At 35.9% G+C, this 22,950-nt stretch overlaps 1 protein-coding gene across 3 annotated transcripts in view; it reads right to left on the reverse strand.

The window, feature by feature from the left end:
* cog5 (component of oligomeric golgi complex 5) overlaps positions 1 to 22,950 on the reverse strand; it is an 89,140-nt gene that overhangs the window by 26,109 nt on the left and 40,081 nt on the right. For all 3 annotated transcript variants that reach the window (XM_005164473.5, NM_001045144.1, XM_073946619.1), the window contains exons 8-11: positions 13,467 to 13,626; positions 13,266 to 13,378; positions 12,338 to 12,415; positions 4,245 to 4,326 (exon numbers count right to left, since the gene is read on the reverse strand). In XM_005164473.5, the coding sequence (XP_005164530.1) occupies positions 4,245 to 4,326; positions 12,338 to 12,415; positions 13,266 to 13,378; positions 13,467 to 13,626 (433 nt within the window). The remainder of the gene's footprint in view (positions 1 to 4,244; positions 4,327 to 12,337; positions 12,416 to 13,265; positions 13,379 to 13,466; positions 13,627 to 22,950) is intronic.

The raw sequence follows: 22,950 nt of genomic DNA on the forward strand, positions 1-22,950 counted from the left end.
CTGGTTGCTAGAAGTATTTTTAATAAATACTTGTCTTTTACCGATAAGTTGGCTGCAATATTTCCCAGATAAATTGTAAAAGTAAAGTCAACACCATCACCAAAAATATTTCGGATTACTTGCATTGCGTCCTGCCAGTATGACTGAATGGCTGGATAACTCCAAAAAATGTGAAAGGGGTTTGCTAAGTCTTCTCCACATTCCCTCCAGCACTGCCCCCTGTCCTTCTCCCGTGTTTGCATGCATGTTAACTTAGGGGTTAAAAAGTATCTGGTAAGATTCCTTCAGCAAAAATCTCGCCACATACCAGAGCTGGAAGAGGTGGCCTGTACTGTGCAGATAATCAACCAGTCTTCCTTTGAGATAACTAGGTTGGATTCTCTCTCCCATTTTAGTCTGATGTCATTTGTTGAGCGTTCCTTGGTGGATTAGACTGCAGAATACATTTTTGAAACAAGTCTCCTATTGTCTTTGTCCTTGTAGATCAGGTTTATATCTTCTAAATGCAAATTTCATGTTTTGGAGCACACTAGCTTATAAATATCCTTAAAACAAACATACCAATACTACTTTATTGCAATTTTACAGAACATTTAAGCTTATATATCAATACTAACAGCCCAAATAAAACAATACTTGGATCAAGCAACTTGTATTAAAAATGCCTGTTTAGAAAAACTAAGCAAATTTAGATTCATCTGTAGGCTAAATTGTTTTGAATACCATTTGATTTTAAAAGTGTTTGTTATTATGACAAGCAGTGACAGGAACCTACAAATAATCATTGTTTTTCAGTGCGATGAAAAACCACAAACCCCAAAAAACAATGTCAAAAATAAAATAACAATAAGAGAGTTGCAGAATGAGAGAGTCAGATGGAATTGCATAAAAATACCTCTTCATTAATATGGTAATAACCCAACTTTACAGGTGATTAAATGCTGGAATATTATGCAGATTGTTTCCTATGCAGATTGATTTGATGAATGCATAATTGAGTAGTTCAAAGGCGTAGGCACCTTAAATGGTTTCAGTCGTCAATGTTTTGCCAGAATCTGAACAAAGACGAGCCGTAGTAGTTCTACTCTACTGAGTGGTGTCAGTAAGCTGTAGCCATGCTCTGCTGACACTTTATTTCTGAATTATTGCCGGTGGTGAAGCTTAAATTTTCTCACTTCATAAATCTGCGATGCAGCAGTGTTCAAACAAAACCCTTGACTGTCAGGAAAATCTTTCCTCAGGGTAGGTGATGAGGTGCATACAAAACCAACAAACAAACGTCAATGTCAAAATGGTGGAAAATGCATTGACTTGTAGTGTTAGTCAAGGGCCTGGGATTGCCTTTCATGTTGTAATAGAATAATAAATGGAGAAAAGACACTATAAACAACAAAACTGACATTAAAACACCTATTACTGTTAGTAAAACAATAAATAGTTCCAAAAGGGTTAGCGCAGTGGTTCTCAAACTTTTTTCACCAATTACCACCTCAGACAAAAATGGTCTCTTCATTACAGCACCACCATAATATAATGACCGGTATTGAAATACAGTAGTGTAGTAGGCCTAATTAAGCAGCTACAGCACTGCACAGTTCAAAAACGAGGCAGAATAATCCCTATTGATAAGAATATGTATTATTGTCAGCCATTTTAAACATTATAAATAGTTTGAACATTAACTGTGCGTGCAGACAAAAAACTTCACAGTTTATATATATATATATATATATATATATATATATATATATATATATATATATATATATATATATATATATATATATATATATATATTCAGTATACACATTTTTTATGCATTTTGAAATTTAAGTTACACGTATATGACATATTTGTATATCTTTGGAAAATAAACATTTACTTAAAAATGTGTATACTGAATATATATATATATATATATATATATATATATATATATATATATATATATATATTCAGTATACACATTTTTTATGCATTTTGAAATTTAAGTTACACGTATATGACATATTTGTATATCTTTGGAAAATAAACATTTACTTGTATTTTAAATATATGATTTGGAACTACTTAAATTAGAAATTAGATCTGCTGCTCATCATGTACAAAAGCGAGTGATTAATTGCATATATAGTGCTTGACCAATTCATATGTGCTGTATTTTTGTGGGAATGAGATTACAGGCCCTATTGTTTTGATGTGTTGCAGCACGCTGTTTAAATAGCAAATGCATTTGCCCTCATGTGCACCCATAGGCGTTCTGGTCTAAAAAAGGAGGCGTGTTAAGGCGGGTTGCTATTTTTAGGAACTATAATAGGCTGCACAATAGACCAGATCAAAGCAGGTCTAAAGACCAGCGTAGACCGCGTTAGTTGTGCGCTTCACTTGCACATTGCTTAATACACACAGGATGTACAGCAATACCCAAATATCTTTACAAATGAAAAATAGTTAAAGGATTAAAATTTTACAAAACATTATTTTCCAGCCTATATAAGTATAAAAACCACGCCTTCATGCCTTCTTCATCTCGGGGCGCTTTTTTAGTTTATTCATGACAATTTGCTTTTGTATAATGTTTTATCATTAGCAGTATTATTTACTATTTGCATATTTACATTTGTTTTATTAAAAACAAGCCTAGATTTGCCCACCTGCAGGTTTTAGACCATATGGGGCACAGCATATGTATTTGGATATAACGTTTTTGAACACACGTCGTTATTATTGTTCATTTATTCGTTTGCTGGAAATTAAAATTTAGAAATAGTTTTGAAACAAATCTTTGCGCTTAATAAACAAAATTAATTATGTAGGTTAATGAATATCTGTGCCTACAACACTTTTCTCTATCCACGAGAGCGAAAGTGAAAGTAAAGAATGAGGAGGCTCATCTCTTATTCTCGTCAAGCTCGCGTACCACAGTTTGAGAACCACTGGGTTAGAGCAATTCACAAAAGAATTCACTGAAAAAAGACACCTACTGTTAAAAAAATACATATCGTTTAAATTAACTTAATTATTTATTTATTTTTTTACAATTTTAAGTGGATTAAACATAAAACAATTACGTCGTCCTCCCCCAAAAAACTCAAGAATTGTGTTGTTTCAACTTATTCTGAATAATATAGTTTGAACAAGCAGCAAAAGCCATTTTTTTGAGTGCTGAGCAACACAGTCTTCATCCTTTGACCTGCTCTTTCAAAGGCACACAGTTCAAGAGAGAATTCTGGGAAGAGGGAGGAAGCTGTTAGTGGTCACAAAACGTATTTTAGGACAAAGAGGGAGTGATAAATCATTTATAAGCAGATCTTTTTTGAAGGCTTGCGGAACAGTGAGGTCTCAAGACAGAGTCCATAACAATCGACCTGAGAACTAAAATGTCTTCTGAAGGCATCTTGGAAACGTAACAGTTTGCATCTTCGCCTCAAACGTTCTCATTTTGTGATGTGCAGAGAGAGACAGAGTAGGCCCCCTGGGGTCAGGAGGATATAAAAGCAAGTTTGATTGAGAGGTTTCAAATCAGGATTGATAAAGGCTTTGAAGAGGGAAGCATTTGGATAATGAAAGTGATGCAGAGGCTTCTATTTGCTTTCTATTGATCATGCGAGTGAAGCACAAAGCATCATTAGCTCATGATAACAAAAGCAAGGATCAATAGAGCCAAGGTCTAAATTACAGTGGCCCTACAAGGAGGACGTGCGGGCTAAGGTCTTAAGCACTTTAATCAAGATGGGCACCATCATAATAAACCAATTTTCTCTATTAATTAGATGATATTGTAGTATAAAGTTGGTTTAATTTTGCAATATGGCCACCAAATGATGCAGATGTTATCTGTTAAGTAAGCAGATATGACTATATTGAGTCGAAGTCAAATCTATTCAATAAATATTTCGGATTAATGTCATCAAAAATCTCTGTTTACTAGGTAGACTCTTAGATAATCAGATTATTGTCTTAACCGTATTAAAATCGGAGCATTAAAATCATACAAACGTAGTCCATGTTAGTTAGAGAAGGAACAGGTTAACAGAGTCTTCTCAAAAGCAATGCCAGAAGAGTGTACGTGGGTAATAGAGTTTGAATCCGACTGCAATGTGATGAAAAGAAAGCAAGAGCGGAGGAGAAGAGAGAGACGAGGCGCAGGAGGGGAGCTTGTGTAACACACTCGCACACAGAATGAGCTTTTGAGATGCATGGCGGGGCATCGTCTTAAACAAAAACCTCAGACTGAGACTCACCAGCTGTGGCTTTCTGTAGCTCCTCGGAGAGCGTCTGAGTGACTGAACTCCAGAAGGTGTGCAAGATGTCAGGCTGCCCATCCTGATAAGAGAAAGAGAGAAACACACGGCACGCATCAGCCAGAGATGAACTTTAGCATAATAGCCTTTGACACACATCATAACAAAAAATGCATTAACATGCTGTTCAAACAAAGCCTGTCTTTAGAGGCACCAACCAACAAAATCTCTCAGACAACACTCAAACAAGATTTTCGCTGCTTGTTAAAACGAAATCAACGCAATTCTTGAGTTGTTTTTTGGATAACTTAAATGTTTTACATTCAATACACTTAAATTTATAAAACAATTAAGTAAATTTAATTGATTTGTATTGGGACAACATAAAGGAATTGTGTAAAACCTGTTATGTTTTACTGTATATTCCCAGTTTGCATTTCATCCTTGGTTAAATATTAGAATCATGGCAATTAGACTCATTTTAATTTTTACTCCATTTACTTGCAAACTGATTAGGCTACTTCAGACTACTTGCATATAGTAGTATTTAGTTTAATATACAATGCATGCTATTAACAAACTATTAAAGAGACTAATGCCTTTAAAAACTCCTAGTTATCTTCATATTAATAGTAAGGCAGTAGTTGGATTTAGGTATAGGGTAGGATTACCTACTTTTACTCCCAGTTACTTTTATATCAAAGTTGATATTTAGATGCACCATGTTGGTGTTTCGTAACATCTTACTTTTACGAGGTCATTAGCCCAATGCTCAACCCCCAACCTGGAGAACCAGGACATACACCACAGACATTTTAGCTTGCCCAATTCACCTAAAGCGCATGTCTTTGGACTTATTGGGAAAACCGGAGCAACCGAGGAAACCCACACCAACACGGTGTGGTAATATTAATTTATTTAATCTAGTTCCAAATTAACAATAATCTTTATCTGAAAAGTTATATTCTTTGGTTTTTAATTATCTCATGTCATTCTAAACTCTAGCTAGGATGTGACAGACATCAAAACCTCTTGCTTCCTGAGCACTGGCTGTACGAAAGTGACGCAAATGCTAAAGGCAGGGTCACAACAACTGTGCCATTGTCTTTGGGTGATAGTTTCAAGGTGGTCAGGGTAAATGAAACCTTAGGATCTATTCAAAACCCTTAAACAAGATCTTTAACTAAAACTAGTCATGCCTGTTTTCTATGTCCCCACCGACAAACTCTGCCCCCTCCTTAAACACATAATAGACAGGACATCTTTTACTCATTTCAGACTTGATTACAGACTTGTGATAAATCTTGGAGACTGCAGACTTGTAAGAGACTCCTGTAGGCTCTTGCAGACTCGTGGACAGCGGTGTACGCCAGCGTCTCATGCTGTTTGACTGCAAACTAGGCACATCTTGATTTTTGCTGGGGCGTTTTTAATTCTATTTATTACACATTGAACATGCACACATAGATATTGTTTATATAACTGCAGGTTAACTATGCTTAAATATAACAACTTTAACTGTTAAAAGCTATTAGTTACTAGTTAATAAAGTTTATCAATTATTAACTAATAAAATTATGGTATCTAATAACCTTTTCCCAATTTGATAGTAATGCAATAATGTGCACCTTTTGTAAATCTGCTTTGAAACAATAATCATTGTAAAAAGCGCTATACAAATAAACTTGAATTTAATTAAATGTGACTTCAATCTGGTTAGGCTACTTATGATTATTTACATATAGTAGTTTTAAAGGGGAAACTTTATTAAATGTACAATTTACACTATTAACAAACCATTAACTAAGGCTATTACCTTAATAAAGTCCTAGTTATCTGCTTATTAAAAGTTAGTAAAGTGGTAGTTAGTTTAGGTATTGAGTAGGATTAGGGATGTAGAACATGACGTGCTTATAAACAGTTAATATCTTAATAATAGGCAGGTAAATAAACAGTAGTTATTATTGTGAATTGTTTCTTAAACTAAAGAGTTGCTGTTTTAAAAGTTCATTTAAAAATGGTCACCTGAAATAAATGATAACCATGAGAAAATTTGACTGACGTTTATAGTGGACTTTGAGGTAAACAATACATAACATATATCACAAAGGGTTAGAATAGCAGCCCTCAGACAACTCTCAGAATCTCAAAACTCAGACAACGCTGGCATTAGACGTCATTGGCAGAATAAAGACTGTCTGAGCCGTGTGAGCATTTGTGTGTAAATAGAGAAGTCTATGGCAAATAATCATTTAGGAATCATAACAAAACAAATATGGTCTAATGCTGATGGACATGTGCTGAAGGTGCCAGTCTACTTGATGCTCGCTGTGTGTGAGTGTGTGTAAAGAGCCTGAAGTGTCTCAGGTTCAGACATTTAACAAGGCTATAATAGTTCATTACATCCTATTGCTATTGACAATGAGTGCAAAATTGATCGTCTTGAAATCTAATTTAGTCAATTACATTATAGACTAGCTGAATTCAGTCCGCTTTACTGAACAATGGACTTTGTGTGCCTGATACAGTGTGTAACTTACATCAGAACAAGATGTACAGTGATTGTATATCTAAAATTAATTTAAATGGTGTTAGTCAGAAATTATATCTTTTAGTAAAGACCACCAAGCCATTAGATATCAGCCTGCCCACTACTCTAATCACCTGCTCTGTCCTGTCCTACATTAATTGCATGGCTGGATACACAAGAAACAAGCAGAATAAATTCTTCAGTTATCAAAGTAAAGGACACAGCAGGTAAAACTCTGCATTGGCAAATCAGAATAGATGTTTTTATTATTTTAGATGCATTATCAGCTTATGTTTTTACTGTTGTTAATGCCCCATATTGTCACACACCAACTTAATAATTGTTTCACATTTTAGTTCATGCTAGAAGTCATGTCAGATTATGACTGTGATATAAGGATTATTAGGTTGATTATTTAGTGGTAGGGTTATTATTTAGGGGAGAACATGGCCATATCATCCTGCAGCCCAAGACCGGTTACTCACTGAAACTAAGCAGGGCTGAGCCTGGTCACTACCTGAATGGGAGACCACATGGGAAAACTAGTGGTGTTGGTGAGGCCAGCAGGGGGCGCTCAACCTGCAGTCTGTGTGAGTCCTAACACCCCAGTACAGTGAAGGGGACACTAAACTTTTAGTGGGTGATGTCTTTCGGATTAGACGTTACACTCTCATTAAAAATCCCATGGCACTTCTTGTAAAGAGCAGGGGTGTAACCCTGGTGTCCCAATTCCCTCCATTGGCCCTTACTCATCATGGCCTCCCAATCACCCCCATCCACCGAATTGGCTCCAACACTATTTCTCCACTCCACCAATTTCTGATGTGTGGTGAGCGCACTGGTGCCAATGTCTTATAATGTGCCTTAAATCCATGCAACTCATGAAATATGTTAGAAAAACTGCTCTTTTACTCCTTATAGAATAGGATAACTTAAACTAGGACTAAGCAGTGACCTCAGAATTTAAGATGTTGTAGGTTGTTCTTTAATTTTGATCTCCAAAACATTGGAGATTTTATACAAGTGCATAAAATATATATAAGTAAGGACATTTGTGACATTGAGCTCTAAGGAAAAGGCCACAAAAGGTCTATTAAAGTTCACCACCAGATAACCTTTTGTGCATCACGAAACAATCCCGGATAACATGGATCATCAGGTTTTGTAGCATCCATGCCAAATTGACTGCTGTATCACTAAAAAGAATAAAAGAAAGCCCAAAAAAAGCACTTTCTTAAACAAATACTTACATTTTTATATCATTTAATGCATGTTTCATTCAATCATTGCTTATTTTGTACACTTCCAAATAGAGTGGCGTGTATTCAGCGCTTTATTGATGAAATCAACTGTTTATTTTTGCTTCAGTAAAACACAAGTCAGTTTCATGCATGCTCCACTACTTCAAGCGATTGCTTTTCTTGTTGTCGATTCGTATTTCACATTTCTGACACCTGAAGTGAACAAGAGTGCCATCCATGGAGATGAACTCGTGCCAGAGATGCCAGAAGGCTTGTTTGCTACATAAAAGCAGCTGGGAATCCAACGGGAAGGTCTGTTTTACTTGTGTAACTGTTAAATGTAGCGGTTTGCAGGTTTAGTTTTCCGATGGGTGCGTGTGTGTGTGTGTTTGTGGGGGGGTGTTTTTGCCACAAATAAAGGTGTGAGATTGTGGGAGTTTGAAAACAGCTTTCAAAGCGGAGGCAGAGATAGAAAACAAAAAAACAAGACATTCACCCACCTTTTCCAATCTCCAGGGAATCTGACAGCAGTTTTGTTGTGCAGTACACTGACTCCTGCAGAAGGTTCCTGTATGTTTTCCTATACTGCATATGCAGGCAATTTCTTGCATGCACCCGGTTAAACTCAAGAATCAAAGGCGCACTAGGAATATTTACAGGTTTTTGAGGCAGCAAGAGAGGTGCTCACCCTCAAAAACCTTTCAGAGGGCCTTTTAAATGCCGGGTGTCTCTTTCATCTCCAGCTGACAGCTCTCTGAGCACCCGATGACACTCTGTCAGTCATTCTGGCTAGTTTAAATTTCAAGTTGAACTTTTGATAAAGACAATTTTTTTTTCAGCGTTTGTGTGCTTAAGATGCAAACAGCAGCTAAAGCAATGAATTAACATAAATGCAGGTTGTACACTGTTAAAATAAACGCTTGCTTCTAGTCCAAATATCTAAATATTCCTTGATCAAGAAGCAATTTAGTTAGAAGTAAAAATAGGTCATTCATTTTCTTTTCGGTATAGTTTCAGGGGTCGGTACAGCGGAATAAACCGCCAACTTATCCAGCATATTTTTTACACAGCGGATGCCCCTCTAGCTGCAACCCATCACTGGGAAACTCCCATACACTCTTACATTCACACATATACACTACGGCCAAATTAGCTTATTCAATTTACAAATAGCGCATGTGTTTGGACTGTGGGGGAAACCGGAGCACCCAAATGAAACCCACGCAATCACAGGGAGAACATACAAACTGACCCAGCCGGGGCTCGAACCAGTGATCTTCTTGCTGTGAGGCGATCATGATACCCACTGCGCCACTGTGACACCCTTAAATACTGTTTTGTTTTCAGAAATAAGAAATTGAAATGAATGGAGTTTTTCCCCTAAAACAAGTTAAATAATCTGCCACTATAAGGCAAATAATCTAATTTCATGCTCAACATGAGATTATTTTGCTTACCCTACTAGCAGATTACTATTAATAGAAAAAAGTCACGTCATTTAAACTAGTTCTGAAAAGAAAGTGCCTCTTGAATTAAGAATTTGTAGATATTTCGACTAGAAACCAAACAAAGAAGCTCTAAAGCTTGCAATAAAGCATGTTTTATCTTCATGCTTTCATCTTGCTGTAATTTTCTTTAAACAAAAATCAGAGAACAGAAAAGTGGCCAAATTTTGCACTAGCATCCCCAACTCAAATCAAACTTTTGTGAAAAGAAAAGGTCCATGGGAGACAGTAGAATGTGTTTCCATGGAAACGCCCCCACCTGCCCCCCATTCCTGCAGACCTCAATCTTCTGACCGAAAATCTCGATTTCCAAGAGGTGATTAGAAGCCGCTCAACTCATCTCCCCCAAAACTGTTTACTGAGTAAAAACAGCAGAAATACAGAGACTGCCGAAATTGGCAGTATATTTGAAAACAGACCCTTTCTCTTTTGCACAAAACACATACTATGGCTATGTTCATAACCTAATTTTAGTGCGCTGTGGTTTTTCGATATGCAGCAAAATGCATTAGTGTATAGTAGTATAGTATGCTGCTGTTGCATCAGGCTTAAATGAGCAAATGCTAGGCAGTTTTGTAAAACTGCGTTATTGTAATATATAAATAATCCCCAAATAAAATGTAAAAGATAAATAAATCTTTTCTCTTTCGCACAAAACACAAATTATGGCAATTTTAGCACATTATTGCACGTTTTAATATATGCACAGAAAACATTAGTATGCAGTAGTACAGTATGCAATGTTGTTGTTGCATTATATCAGGTTTAAATGAGCAAATGCCATGCAGTTATTGTGAAACTGCATTATTGTAATCTAATTTGTCTGTCGTGTGAAGCAATGGCCATATCTCTTAAGGTCAATCCCTTCCATGTCAAAAAAAATGTTTAAAATAGGTCCCGATTCCTATTCAGATTACTAGTCTATGCACAATATTAGCTTTGCTGGTTATGGTTTGAGAAAATGCATTGCTCAAAGGCCATTTCTAATTTCCAACATTACATGCTCTCTTTGAAATCTATCGTGTGAAATCATGCCACTCGTTCCCTAAATGCCCCTATAACTGTTCTGATCTCACAGTTTAGCCCTTCAGTTAGCAGAAAATAGCACCTTAATTACCGGCTGCAATTAGCCAAATTCGCCACTGAAGGATTTGAGAACCACGGATGTCAGACCAAACCAAAAGGGGGGAAATGCACTGCATATGCCTTTACATCACTCTTGTCACTCAGTATACATAAAATACAATCTACAAGCATGGATAAATACATTAAAGAAAAAAATTGTTTTATGGTTTTAACAGTAATTGAATTACCTCATGTAAAATAATAGTGCATAGTGCTTTGCTGTATAAATTCAATAAAATTAATTGTTATTAAACTTACAAACAGTATACTTGCATTTAGCATCACATGCATATCCTGTGATGTGACTATTGATGTGATATATTGATATATTGTGCAGATCAACTCCTACTAGTTCACAAAGTCACCCAGAGCCAAGCGGGGAATGTAGATAAAAACGGTCCCAATGCTGTCTGGCTGAAAAAAAGTGTGTGTTGGATAAATGCGTGTATGCATGTGTGTATGCGTGTGGGCTAGATAACCTTGTCACAGAGGGGCCAGCCACCTGCAGACACCAATTAGGATGTCATTTACAGCTAATGTGCCAGCAGCCACTGAACCAGCAGGGGCTATGCGGACAGGTCAGCAACAGGCAAGGGCAGCATATACAAAAATCCTTTGTAATAAATCACTCCATATCAAGGACAAGACTTTTCTCACATGGGATGATATGCCAGAACGATCTCACGAGGAAACATAACCATTTTAAGTTTCATCAGTTTAGTGGCTAAATTCAGTCATATAAAAATGTATGATTTTCAAAAGGAGTCTTTGTAAGGAGGCCCCTAAATAAACCGTCATTGGGGGATGAGCAAATCCTACTAAACTGTACAAATAAGATCATACAAATTCATACAATTTAGCCACCACTAAATCAAAAAGTTACAAATTGCCATGAGATATAGCATTTGCTATGCACAATATTGCTAAACATAAATTCCTAATGCAAGTTTATAATATAAACCTTTTTTGTTTTAAGTATGATCTTATTTTACATCCCTAATCCTACCCAATACCTAAACCCAACTACCACCTTACTAACATTAAAAAAACAGCTAATTAGGAATCCGTTGAGTTAATAGTCTTGGTTAATTATTTGATTCATTTTGAATCATTTTAATAATAAAATGCAAGGTTCCACACAATTCATTCACGTTATCCCAACACAAATCCATTACGTTAACTTAACAAATTTTGCCTTACTAACAATTAATAAGCAACTAATTGTTAGTTTATTGAGCTAAATGTCTTGTTATGTTAAAAATGGTTTGTTAATAGCTTGAATTGTAAAGCTATGCAACTTAATCATGACATGTAACTGCAAATACACTCAAATGAAAAATGTAAATTTGGCTATGCACAATATTGCTATACTGAAATTCCCCTTATACAAGTGTAGCACTTTAGATAAAACTGGCTTATTACTAATAAGATGTTAACTGTTATAAGTATTAGAGTCTAAAGTTTAAGAGTCTAAAGTAAAAAGTATCTCATTTTACATCCCTAATACCACTTAAACCCAACTTACTAACAATTAATAAGAAGCTAATTGACTTAGTTAATAGTGTGAATTGTGCATTAAAATAAAGTGTGACCCATTGCAACTTAATCATGTTATGTAACTGCACATCTACACCAATGAAAAATGGAAATTTAAAGCAAAGAAAAGAAAAAAACATAATATCCATATCTCACCTTGATGATCTCATCGATGAAGCACACGTGAGTCACTGGATCCCTCTTTTTTGTTAGAACCTTCTGCAGGTGCTGAACCTGTTGAGGAATATAGTAATGTTTAATGACCCTTCAGAGTAACACTGAATATAAGCACAGAAATGAGTGTAATTTCTAGAGAAGTCTTTGATGAAGAGCTTTTGATATGTTAATAAGCGAAACTTGATTTTGTATTTATTTTACTATTTTGTCTACCATTATTTAAAGGATAATTCTTATTAATTTTAAAATATTCCACATTTTACACATTTTTAACCATATATTTTTGTATTTTAATGACTAATATCTAATTTCTTTTATCTTTGTCATGATGACAGTAAATAATATTTTACAAGTTATTTTACAAGATGCTAGTATTTAGCTTAAATTGCAGTTTAATAAGAGTAACTAGGCGACTCATTAAACAACAGTGGTTTGTTTTGTATATATATTTAATAATGATTAAATATGAATAATATTGACCTGTAAATTAATTTACAGAATTTAAAAACTGCTTTAATTCCAGCCCAACCAAATGAAATAAGATTTTCTCTAGAAGAAACAATATTACAGGAAATACTGTGAAATTTTCCTTGCTCTGTTAAACATAACTTGCGGAAATATTTGAAAAATAATTATAATTTCACAGGAAAGCTAATAATTTTGCCGTCAACTGTATATACACAAATATATCAAGCATCCTCTGTTCGCCGTACCATCTGCACTAGAGGCACAAAGTTAATTTTAAAGCTTAAATCAAGCTTAACATGTCAGGGCTTTACAAGTGAACACCAGAAAATGGATGGGCACATGGTAATACCACAGCCATCTGTGAACTACTGGTGTTTTGCCTAATCACGTTAATAGTGTTTCATAACATGCAGCATCTACGTAATGAATGTCTGCATACCTGACCACACGCGGCACAGATCTGGTCCATTAGTTTCTCCAAATTCGTCCAAAGAGCAGCTCGAAATGCAGCTGTGTTTCCAGGAGTGGGCATGACTGCTCTGCCAGGGGCACCTAAACACAGCGCACACAAAAAGCAACGAAATAAACCACAAACACACACAAATAACATACTCCAGCATGAATGCACTACACTACAAACCTCTGGTGTTGGAAGGCTGAGTAAGGACCTTAATGTCTAAGGCATTAACGACGTTCTCTTGAACAGATGTCCTGTATCCGTCGACCACACTTCTTATGGTCTCTCTCAGATTTCCAAGGTTGTAAAACACTTGTAGGGCTGTCCCCACCTGAGATGGATTCTGTGGGGTAAATAATAATAAACATCCATCAATCAAAATTGGTTTTAACAAGAAGAAAACGTGGGGTCACGGTAGCGCAGGGGCTAGCACGATCACTTCACAGCAAGAAGGTTGCTGTGTCAAGCCTCAGCTGGCCCAGTTGACATTTCTGTGTGGAGTTTGCATGTTCTTACAGTGTTGATGTGGGTTTCCTCCTGGTGCTCTGGTTTCCCCCACAGTCCAGACACATGCAGTACAGGTGAATTGGGTAAGCTAAAATTGTCTGTAGTGTATGTGTGTGAATGAGAGTGTATGAGTGTTTCCCAGTGATGGGTTGCAGCTGGAAGGGCATCCGCTATGTAAAACATAGGCTGGATGAGTTGGTGGTTCATTCCGCTGTGGCAACTTCTGATTAACAAAGGGACTAAGCAGAAAATAAATTTAATTAATGAAGAAGAAAACGTACACAGTGTGAATTGCAATATGCTACAAGGGAAAGTTCATCCAAAAATGAAAAGGTACCCATTATTTACTGATCCTCAAGTGATTGCAAAGCGTCAATAGTATTTATTTTTCCTACTATGGAAGTCAGTTGTTAACGATTTTTTAAAAATATCTCCTTTTGTATTCAACAGACGAGAATGATAAAGGTCAGAAACAAGTAAAGAGTGGGTAAATAATGATATAATTGTCTTTTTTTGAGTGAACTAACCCTTAATCTCATGCAATACTGTGGGGTAAACAGAAGCAAGGCTGCAAGCTTCCAATGTGATTATAAAAAAAAGTTTTTGAGAAAGGTTTCATTGTGGAGTACAAATGATGTGGGATTTTAGTGGTTTTGAGCAGGGGCTTATATTGGAGTAGAAATTATTAAGGATTTTAATGGTTTTGAGAAAGATATGAGTAGAACTGATGTGGGAGGCAAAATACACAGAAATCAAAATGCATAAAAATATGCCCGGCCTGCTTTGCATTCGCATCTCTGGTTCTAAGTCCTATCTACACCTGAGACTAGTACTCTCTGCATGAGGGCACCGTGTGCAGCACCGATTGACGTCACAGTGCTCAACACCGCTAGAAAAGTAGGTCAAATTCAATTTCTTAAAATTCGACTGTCTCAGCTTAGCTGTGACGACAGGACATTGCCTTTAATAAATGCAACATGGGAAGTTCACCATTGCTGCATTTAAAGCAGCTCTAGCAGACGGTCCTGATCTCTGATCCTGCCTTTAATTTAATCTCTCTTAAAACCACGTCCAACTTCAATCTAATTCCCAGTGGATCAAAGACGATCAGGTCCAGTCCCTCTGCTTGGAAAACTGCAGGTGAATGGATATGAATGCCACAGATGTGCTCATAACGAAAACAAAAAAGCAGACGAGAGGAAGCGTTAATCCAGTAAATCTACCCCTTTTCTGTATGCACTTGACTAATGGTGCACAGATTGAGTGTAATAGGAAGGGGTGGTGGGATAAAGCCATCAGTGCTGGATAAGTACTTGCCGGCAAGCAGCATATTCAAGCTCTAATCACGCAAATGACGGACACACATGACTTCCTTCACCCGCTCTTCAAAACCACTTGAAGGCTAAAATGAGGCCAGGACTGCAACCCCTGCTCTGATTTGCTTCCTCCCCTTCCAGCATTGTGCAAAAGAAATGTCCCCAATTCAGAAAGAGCCTTGATTTTAATGCTGCAAACAGAAGTATGAATTTCAGGGCAAAGTGAATGTTTAGAGATAAAAGTAGACTAACTAGATTGAAACATGCATACTGCACACTGCAACACTAGTGAAAACCCCAAGGGACTGTCGACTATGGTAAGTATAAGAAGAAACAGCAATCCCCTGTGACCTCATTACAGGTGTTGGTGAGGGTCCGTTCTGATTTCTGATACACGGGTGGCTGGATTGTTTTTGTAGCTTAAGATCTTAGGAAGTAAGACTGAAGGGGAAACACTGCTCCTGTTGTCAGAAACAATAGCAAAGCTTTAGTGCCAATCTCAGCTTTCCTCAGGGAGGTTCACAAGGTGTTAACACACATTTTGACAATATGACACAAGTATGTGCAATGCATGAGACTGTTTTAGAGTGTTTTTTTTTAAATTGAGATTTATACATACAGTTGAATTCAGAATTATTAGCCCCCCTAAATTATTAGCGCCCCTGTTTAATTTTTTCCCCAATTTCTGTTTAATGGAGAGAAGATTATTTCAACACATTTCTAAACATAAGAGTTTTAATAACTTATTTCTAATAATTGATTTATTTTATCTTTGACATGATGACAGTAAATAATATTTTACTAGATCTTTTTTAAGACACTTCTATACAGCTTAAAGTTACATTTAAAGGCTTAACTTGGTTAATAAGGTTAACTAGGCAAGTCAGGGTAATTAGGAAAATTATTGTATAACGATGGTTTGTTCTGTAGACTATCGAAAAAAAAAAAAGCTTAAAGGTGCTAATAATTTTGTCCCTAAAATGTTTTTTTAAAAAAATTAAAAACTGCTTTTATTCTAGCCGAAACAAAACAAAAAATGCTTTCTCCAGAAGAAAAAATATTATCAGACATACTGTAAATATTTCCTTGCTCTGTTTAACATCGTTTAGAAAATATTCAAAAAAGAAAAAAAAAATTCAAAGGGGGGCTAATAATTCTGACATCAACTGTATACATTTATACATTTATATAAAGCCTGTTTTTTTTAGAGTCTATACTTCAGTGTTTTTTCATATGTGACTCTGGATAACAAACTCAAAAGTCTTATGTTCTATAGCTAATAGCCAAAAACGCTTGGTGTGTATCAAAATTATTCATTTTTGTGAACACCAAAAATTATTAGAATATTAAGTATTTCCATGAAGAAATGTAGTAAATTTCTACCTGTAAACTCACTTTTTTTAATAGTCATTGCTAAGCACTTCACTTAGACAACTTTAAATGTGACTTTTTCCTCATATTCCACAAATTCAAATAGTCGCATCTCAGCTAAACATTGTCCTATTTTAACAAACCATTGATAAATGGAAAGCATAATTATACAGCTTTTAGATGATGTATAAATCTCAATTTAAAAAAGTCACTTATGAACGACTTTGTAGTCAGTGATTGCTGAATCCAACGCAAAAATCAACAAAAAGTCGCAAATTTTTGCTATCCTGCAAAATTATTAATTGAAATGCAAAATAATTGCAAAAAATGTTAATAATCTTATACATCATCCAATTTCCAAACCATATAATCAAATTAGATGTATATCAGTTTGGAATTAATTGCACGTGATGTATTTGAGTGGCTCCCAAAAAATGATGTCTCACATGTGCTCTCCCAATCCTAACATTACATGGAAGGGGTGAGGAATTGTTTTGCAGCCTGTGCAGTAAGCAGACGCGGATGAAGCGTGAGTGATTTACCTGAGAAGTCAATGCAAAGATGCGATTAGACATCCTGTGGTGCAAATTGAGTGAATTTGTGCGTTTGATGTGCTTCAAACTGCAAAAGAAAGTGTGAGCAAACATCTAAAAAAAAAAGAACAGTGGAACAGACAGAAAAACAAGCAGCTTAATGGAGATTGGTTCAAGAATGGCGGCCGATGGACGTGACCAAATTGAATGACATTACTTGTGCTTTACATGTATGGCTGGTATTATGATCGATCAAATCGGTAAAAGATTTCGCTTAACTCATTCCCTGTCGTTAACAAGAGAAAATGTTTCCCTGCCATTGATGAGTTTTACAACAATCAGTTTTAGATGTATTACGCTAGGGGAAGCCTAGCGTAAGAGTGAGATGCATGATGTCAGATGCTCAGAGGAGTGAAATCTGAGAAAGAGAAAATAAGATCGTGGAATAAGACAACCATCCTTTGGCTTAATCCCCTGACCAAAATAAAGAAGCTTTATTTTTATGATTTGTGTCATTGTGTCAGATTGCAAACCTAACATAGTAAGCTACCTAGTAAGATTTTTTTTTTTTGTCCACAAATTTCTGGAATTACCACCACAAAGTCAATCATTTTTATTGCAAAAAAAAAAAAATCAGGAAAACTTGGTGGTCTGATTTAAATCATTTCACTAATTATATGCATTTATTCATGTTATATTTGACACAGGTTTAATTGTTCATCTATACTCCTTTACTCTAGTTCACATTCACAAAACTGAGCCAAAACTGGCCGTTGTCCAGAAGTGTAAATGACGTGCTGTCACTTATGCAACAGCAGAGTGTAGTTGTCAAAGAACAGATGTGAATCAGAGGCAAAAGGAAAACAGAGGATTGCGAGAGACCTAATTGTTTGCGGCAGGTTCACTCGCAGCATGTAATGCGCTAGCCCTCATTTAGCCCTGAACCGCGGAGGGATAATGGTTTAGCAGGGACATGCACAGTCACCGTGGAGATGGATTTGATCAGCTCAGTGCAAGCTGGTGACCCGGGATGGCGAACCGCCAACTGCTGTGAATGAGGTGTTTTCACATTACTCACATCCAGACAAGCACTACGCTTTTGTTCCCAGAATTAGCACTTAGCTGGAACAGGTGGCCAACGATCGCTTTCTTTACGGGCAAGAGGGAGAAAACATATTTAGACTAATGCTTTTAAGCTCAAACTCTAGGAGCAGTTTTGAATGGGGGAAAGCACTAGGAAGGTGAAATGTGACTAAAAATACACCCCGGTTCCATGTTGATTAGATTGGCTTGCATGTTGTGGGCTATTGTTGGAATGAGTGGGAAATCTTATACAGAGCGAGTCCACTGGACCTCCCATTCAGCAGATGGAGAATTTATTCTGTCCAAGGGATCACATAAACTTATGTGGTGTACTTTCTTGATGCCTCTTGGGAGAATATCATTTCACACTGGAATGAATATGTTTATGTCAGATAATCCCTCATAAAAAAGTGAAGGTCAGAAAAAGGTCTTGCCATCTTCATGGAAAGGAATTGCATGTTCATCTGTACTACAATGCAGATCCAAAAGATTCTTGGATACTTGGAAAAGGCAGGTATGCACAACTCTGTATGTGTATCCTGAAAAAGTGGTTTAAGCTAAATCAGGTTTGTGAACACTGATTGTCATGCAGTTTCCTCTTATGTTTTTTATTTATTTTTTGTGCATTGGCAATGCATTTTTACATCATATATTATTATTAGATATTTGTATTGTTTTAGTGTAAAAAAAGCCTTACCAGGGACTAAGGTTGTAAACTAGGCTTTGGCTATAAGCCTATATGTGGATCACTGGTTGCTTTAAACTGAAGCAATGTTACACTGCATTGTTCCTGTTAAATAAACCTACTAATAATAATACAGATCATATGTACAAGGTTTGAGATGTGCCAATGTTATTGTAATCATATTCATACTTGGGCTCGTTTTTCCTACATGCATACTTGTATTAAATCTTGGGTGACTGCTAGCTTTTTTTCAGAGATGGTTCAAGATTACCATCTAACTGATAAATCCACTATCTATAAATTCCCTTTACACTGGTAGTAAATGGGTAGAGTAAGGTAAAACATGATGGCAGATCATCTGTGGGTCACTATCACAGTTCTACCTACTTTCATCATGTATCCTACCTGGGCCTGTAATAACTATGCCACCCTGATGGTATCACTTCCATTATAGACGCTGTGTGTGGGCTTGATTGAATTCTCTTGGTAGAGAATTCAGTTCGGTTAACCTCCGTTCTCCATGACTGCTTCAAGTAGATGTCCTATTTTTGGTGAAAAAACCCCACAGTAGAAATTGGCTACACTGTCATTATTGCAACTTTAATAGGAACTAGTGTTGGTTCATTGATGCATCATAACTCAAAAGATCAAAATAATCAATGATGTATTCAAATAAAAAAAAAGAATCTATTCCGTATTCAAATTAGCATCGAGATTCTAATGATATTAGATTGATTCTCAAACATTTGATCTGTATTGAAAGAATCAATTCTGTATTCAAATTAGATTGTGATGGTGCACAAATGCATGCTGTGGAACTAGGCTCATTTGGACAGGTCAATAATTACAGCTGTGATGCTTCTGGTCCAATTTTCGGCAAGGTTCAATATGCTTATGTTTACATTTCTTTCATATCCGAAAACAAAAGAGAAACATCAAGTCATTATAAACACGGTGCTATGTTTCGCTACTCAAATGCACCAGTGGTTTTAGAATCACTCAAGGAGGCTAACATGATAATATGCCATTATTATGACACACTGCTTTAACTAAAAGAGTTATTAAAACTATTATCTTTACTACTATCCCCATGTTAAACAGCATTTGGGAAATATTAGAAAGATAATAATTTTGACTTAACATTTCCGTAATGTAATAAACAAACCTTAGGGCTCTCTTTTATCAAAAAATGAAGATGACTTCTTTAGGAAATGTGTTTGTCCTTCATAATTGCTCTTTGTAACATGATTTCTTCCAATTCTTCAATTTCAATTGTACTTTCAAAAGCATAGAAACTCTAATTCTGGTATAAATATAAAGTTGTAAGCATGCAAATATAAAGCAGAACATATAGTAAAAATATAAGCTAGGAAACATTTTGGAATTGTATCTTGACCCCAATAATCTGAATCAGATCGTGAAGTCCCTGAAGATTCCCACCCTTTAAAAGTTTGCCCATCATGCAGGGACACAGTGTCTCATGAGAACAACAACACTGTCATTTCCAGCCAATTGCTTCCTTTCATAAAAACACCTGGTCACTGTGCCAGTGTCATTAGCTTCTGGTCGTGTTTGTTTTGTCCCCATATGGAGACTCAATCCGGATATTTGTCAAACCAACCAATAGTAACCAAAGTTAAGGGCAGTTTAAGAATATTTCATGATTAACATACAACTTAAGCACAGTATTACAAAAAAATGATAAACACTATTTTAAAAAATCTGATATCTACCAGTTAATCTGGCACATGGTGGGGTCACTAATGAACCTTATTTATCTGACAGCCTAACGATCACACTAATGTGTGACTGCAGTAACCTTGAGAAATTTTTGTTTTAATCTTTATTATGTAATCACTGCTGCTCTCTAATTGTAATCACAGGTTTCCACAAAGTAAAACACAGTGTATGTAAAGAGTATAGGGTGAATTGTTCAGCAAGTCTAAAATGCTGAGGTTTATGCATTCGTTTTAACTGTAGTATCATTACCCTTGACATTGCACGCAAAAATGTTTTTGCTGCTTGTTTTAACTACGTATTTTAAATTAATTGAAACTATTTTTCCCCAGCTCAATCTACCCACATTTGTAAAAATAATTAAATTAATTTCACTGACAATCTCTAGTTACAGCATTTGCCCCAACCCTCCCAATCACTGTCTTCTCTGATGGGATGGTGTGCCAAATCAAAGATTACTATGAGCCACCTATGGCCCACAGGCCCTAGCATGGACATCTCTGTTTCATAGAAACATATTCTTAAATTATAATACAAAAACAACAGCAAACATGGCTGATGCAAGTCCAGAGAAAATCCAGAGTTCACTTGCTCACACTTAGCCAAGTGTTATGGTCATGTGAGAGCACTGCCTAAGAACAGAGAAGTGAGAGTGTGAGGAAAAAGTGAAAAGATGATGGATCACTTAGACACTCATTTACGAGCCGTGTTTCCACAGCAACTCAAAAACAAACAAGACGAAGACCGATTAAAGCCTTTTAAGACGCACTTGGTAAATGTCAGACAAGGAAGAAATGAACTCAATTTAGAAGAGAACTGATGATTATAGAAAGGAGAAAGGTGAAAGACAAGGTGTGCTCAGCATAACTAATGAGAGGGAATGTATTCAGAGAAAGAGAAACTTTGATTTGCTCTGGCATTAAAAGGTCAAATGCACCTCGTATCTTGTGTCATTTCTTTTATGGCAGTATGTAAGCCAAATTGGACAGATATCTTTTAGTGATCATTTAATGCATTTTTATGGAGGGAATGCATGCATGCATGCTTAAATCATTGTCTGATTTTATATTTATAAAACCGAGAGTGCAGGTTTATCTTTTAAAAAAAACACATAACCATTAAAAAATGTATTTTTTGTCTTGTAAAAGTAGAAAACAAGACATCCTTCTCTACAGGCGTATCAAATATATGAATTTATCCTTAACCAGGTAGTGATCTTAATCTAATACTTCTTTAAATAGTAATATTAGCATTAAATAAACATGCAAATATGATGTTATACTATTATGCATACTATTCAATGTCTTATGATATATGTATATAAATCAGTGACATGGAATGCATCAAAATATAACTACTGCTAACAAAAAATAATAATGGCAATCTCACCTATAAATAAAACTGCTGCATATAAAATTTTTTACCATGTGTGTAACTTTCTTAATTGAGAAGAATGGACAACAGGCAGAAGACATGTTAAAAAAGCATGTGCATATGGTCTCCATGGTAACAGTAATTTGTCAGGTGGGTGCTTGGCAGTAATGTGTTACTGATGGGTAATGGGCGAGAGGAGATGACGTGCAAGAACGAGGAGTGCTAATCAGCACACATGGGAGCCAGTAGCTAACAGGTCTCTGATCTGTAACAGTGTACCAGTACTCTTTTAACACGTATCATGCACAGCACGGCAAAATAGCAAAGCATAATCAAGTCTGCAGTAGGGCTGCACACAGTATCATTTCAGAATCAATATCACAATGTGCGCGTCAACAATAGTCACATCGAAAGATCTGCAATGTTGAGTCTGAATTAGGTGACACTTTATTTTGATGGTCCATTTGAGTACTAGTAGACTGCCTGCTTAATATCTGTTGATATTGCTATTTCAACAGACATTTAACTGACTATAAGAAACTTTGCAAGTACATGTCAACTTACCCTAACCTCAGCTGTCTACTTATAATCTAATGAGAATTAGTTGGCATGTAGATGCAATGTAACTTATATTTAATAAATGAACCATTAAAATAAAGTGTGACCCTGAATTATAGTTGACCATGAGCTACAGAATTTTATTTATTTACTGTATACTGAATGTTTCTCTTGTTTCCAGTCCAAATATCTAAATTTCAAAGTGAAACAAGATTATTTTACTAACCCCACTGGCTTGTTTTAAGAAAAATCGCTTAATTTCTCAAAAACAAAGCAGTATTTTTAGATATTTAAGAATTAAGAATTTTTAGATATTTGGACTAGAAACAAGACAAAGCAAAGTAAGATAAGCATTTTTGCAGTGTGATCATTTTATTTCCATACCTGAATACTGTTAGCCTCATCAGAAAACTGTCAAACAGAGCTATTCAAACTATCCTGTGAAACTATTTATACCACAATATCTATCTTTCTAGCACCAGTCTTGATGAAACAACTGTCTT

This window comes from Danio rerio, chromosome 4 (genome assembly GCF_049306965.1).
Source record: "Danio rerio strain Tuebingen ecotype United States chromosome 4, GRCz12tu, whole genome shotgun sequence".
In the NCBI taxonomy this organism is placed as follows: Eukaryota; Metazoa; Chordata; class Actinopteri; order Cypriniformes; family Danionidae; genus Danio; species Danio rerio.